Source organism: Priapulus caudatus, unplaced genomic scaffold (genome assembly GCF_000485595.1).
Source record: "Priapulus caudatus unplaced genomic scaffold, Priapulus_caudatus-5.0.1 Scaffold117, whole genome shotgun sequence".
Lineage (NCBI taxonomy): Eukaryota > Metazoa > Priapulida > Priapulimorpha > Priapulimorphida > Priapulidae > Priapulus > Priapulus caudatus.
This window is the reverse complement of record NW_014577178.1, coordinates 434,061-437,521: the sequence shown is the minus strand read 5'-3', so window position 1 is coordinate 437,521 and position 3,461 is coordinate 434,061. Positions and strand designations below refer to the sequence as shown.

The 3,461-nt window shown below is 40.5% G+C and overlaps 1 protein-coding gene across 1 annotated transcript in view; it reads left to right on the top strand.

The window, feature by feature from the left end:
• Positions 1-2,964, top strand: part of LOC106805557 (intraflagellar transport protein 46 homolog) — a 24,663-nt gene extending 21,699 nt beyond the window's left edge. The window contains exon 14 of the mRNA XM_014807202.1: positions 2,098-2,964. Coding sequence (XP_014662688.1) covers positions 2,098-2,199 — 102 coding nt within the window. The 3' untranslated portion in view covers positions 2,200-2,964. The remainder of the gene's footprint in view (positions 1-2,097) is intronic.
• The last annotated feature ends 497 nt before the right edge of the window (positions 2,965-3,461 follow it).

The window sequence follows — 3,461 nt, the reverse complement described above, 5'->3', positions numbered from 1 at the left end:
CGCATTTAGATTTTGCGTTTTCTGTTGATTTTCGCTGGTTCATTGTTCGCCACTTTCTGCGCTGGTTCCGAGGGTCGCGTAATGCAAATCGCACGGAGGGGGGGGGGGGGGGGGGGGGGGGGGGGGGGGGGGGGGGGGGGGGGGGGGGGGTGGGGGTGGGTCAGCTGGGCGGTGGTGGGACCCGTGCGGGGGGGGGGGGGGCGGGGGGGGTGCGGGGGGGCGGAGTGGGGGGGGGATTTTGGTGGCGAGTGGGGGGGGGGGGGGGGGGGGGGGGGGGGGGGGGGTGTGTGGGAGGTAAGGAGGAATGGGAGGAAGCAGAGAGGGGGGGGGGGGGGGGGTGTATTTTCTGTGTCAGCTGTAGACACAGAGGCTGATAGTGGGTGTGCAAATATCTACAAGTGTGGAGCATATGTACACTATAATATTATATCTCTCGCTCTTAACAAAAAGTCTAGGGACTAATATCTTGAGGCGGGGAGGTATGAAAAGGGTTCAAGGGATCCTCGTTGTGGTCGTACCGCCGGAGAGATATTTATCCACATAATTAGATTGAGTTTGTTTTATTATGTCGTCTTGTTTGGACTTCCATTTGTGATTTTGAAATGCTGACTCGGAAAATGTATTGGCTGTATGGATGTGGGTCAAAATCCGTTTTTCTTCTTTGCTTATACTGAGTGAATATAGGTGATTTTGAATGTTGGTGTATCCCAGGTGATATTTTCCCGCTGTCAGGTGAGATGTTTTCAGCTTATTTGTTTTTTTCGAGCAAAATTCTCGCAATGATCGTTTTTAACGAGCCACTAGATGGACCCCGCTATAAGATAGCGGTTTGTTCAGGATCTCTCGCGGTTTGTGCATGCACTTGAGTAGCAGGTTTCTGTTTAATTAGCCCGGTAACCGGTCGTGTTTTTACGCTATCGCGCTCTCAGCATATATGTGGTTACGTGCTGATATAGGCGGGTGGTAAAAATGTTAGATCATATTTTGAAAACGAAGGTATTATTGTTATAATACTTCGAAGCCGCACTAATTGTCGCTGTCATGTACGGTGGGCTGCGTGTGCGTTTCTTTTATGGTACTTAATATGATTATTTTCCTATTAAAACGAGGTCTTATTTTAATCTTCCACCTAAGACTGACGCTCTGGTGCTGTACGGGCGGTTTTTTTTTTCGATAGTTTTTAATTCTTATTTTTCTATCTAAAAAACTGAAGTTTGTTTTAAATACTTACAACCAACGTAGACTCTTGGTGGCACATCGACCACAGCAACCAGTACAGCAACAGAGAGACGCCAGTAATATGTAAATAGTGTTAGACAACACTAATTCAAATCGTCAAGATTTTTGCAAATTTAACCAACGTAAAAACATTTTTATCAGGTGAGAGTTTGAGGATATATTTAGTAATTTACGTTAGTACTAACTTTTGATGCAAAAAAAATACAAAAATAAGGTTTCAACTATATTTTTTTAAATAATTTCTGGAGATTCGTGACGTAGACACTTTAACTATTGGGGTGAGGTTATATGTGTAGTGTGGCATATCCGTGGTCATTTCCGCTGTTTACAGCGTGTCTAAAGAGTAGCTTGTACTTCGCCATTCGCAACTCATTACAAGCCATGGTTAGATGGCACATGCTATTCTAGTCCATATCTATAAATTGCTCATGATGGCAATTTTTGTGGTTCCAAAATCAGCATAGTCAGGGTTAGCCATGCCTGCCTTACTCACCACAGTGTGATACTTGTAAATTGTGTTGTAAATTCAACTTTTTTTTAAAATAATTAAATTGATTGAAAGCGATATAACTCATGAGTGATTTTGTCAGAGTATCACTCATGTGATGCGACAGCCTTTTTTTTAATCCGTTCCCAACCTTTGCCAAAGAGTCATTGCATGTGGCAAGCTATATCTGAGTAGCCAATTGTACCTACCAAAAGCTTATTACATCTAGAGTGCAAATGATCTTGTGTAAACAGTATAGTTTTGTTGCCCCAAACTATATCTGACTAGTATGTAAAATCAGGTGATTTCACCTGTAATTTTTGGAAGCTACAAGAAGTACTTATTTATTATTGTCTTTTCTCTAATTTCAGCACTTCCGAAATTTGGCGCAACAAAACCAATTAGACAACTCCCTCACAAATGAAGAGGCAGACACAAAAGAAGAGCAAATTGACAGATTTGTGTTGCAGTGAGTCGTCTGTGTATGCCAGAGTTGAAACGATAATAATACTATACTATACTGTTCTAGGATCAAGAGTGTAACTGCCCAACCATCTCAAGGTAGATATAATACATTTTCTGATGTTTGCCTGCTTGCTTGTTTTGACATTATCAAGGAATATACAAGGGACCAAGCAAATTATACATTGCGATATACCGTGGTCGAATGCATTGTAACTGTATGTATTGCTATATTGATAGAAGCAGTATTATACTAAAACTACTTGGAGCTGCATTCTTTTCTGTAATGGTTGTGACTCTTATATCTGACGGTTCATAATATAGGATGCTGTGTATATACTGTGTGTCAGTTCCATATATATCAATTATTTATTGCACATGCAAAAATATTATCTTTGATGTATCATATGCGTTTAATGGTGTGGTATGACTGAGCTTCACACTGCATGGTTACACATCCGTCCATTTACTTAGATAATGACTTGTTACACAAGTAATGTTTTTTGTCTTACCACTTTGAATATGATATCTCATCAATATTTGACAAATAGAAACGCATGCTAATTTTATTTAATAGTGGACCCTAGCAATATAGAAGTATGTAATTATGTCTGGGGGAAAATAAAACCTATTGAAATGTATCATACCATGTGATAATAGTAATAACAGCAACATTAATGATGGAACCCAAAATCCCGCAAAAGCAAGCATTTATTTTCTCATGTTTGTGCATGTTATGACGTCTAATGCAATAAAATTGAACAATTTACAAGGTGGTTTTATTAATTTTAATTGTTTGATATTGCTGTGTTATCCAAAAACAAAGTCGTTTAAAGTAAGTATTATTAAAATAAGGGGGAGGCTTTGTAGTAATTTTACATATTTGCAGGATTTGTTCTTTTCACATAAAAAAAAAAACTTATATAGCTGTAAATGCCTGCTGTCTGCGATACAAGATCTGCTTGGCATGCTGGCGTTGCTATCTCAGTAAAAACCAAAATCATGTGAATGTATTTAAAATAACGGATCAGATTTCACCATGTCAGGTTTTTAGCTCATCTGACATAGTCAGATGCAGCTTGTAGAATCGCATGAGCGTGCGTCCGTCCGTGCGTCTGTCCGTCAACAGTTGGGCACAAATCTAAACGGCTCGACGTATGGATTCGAAACTCGGGATGTGTGTGTGTGTGTGTGTGTGGGGGGGGAATCCGAAAACGAGTTGGGATGTCGAAGCTGGGGGTCAAAGGTCAAAGGTCAAGAGGTGTAAAAGAAG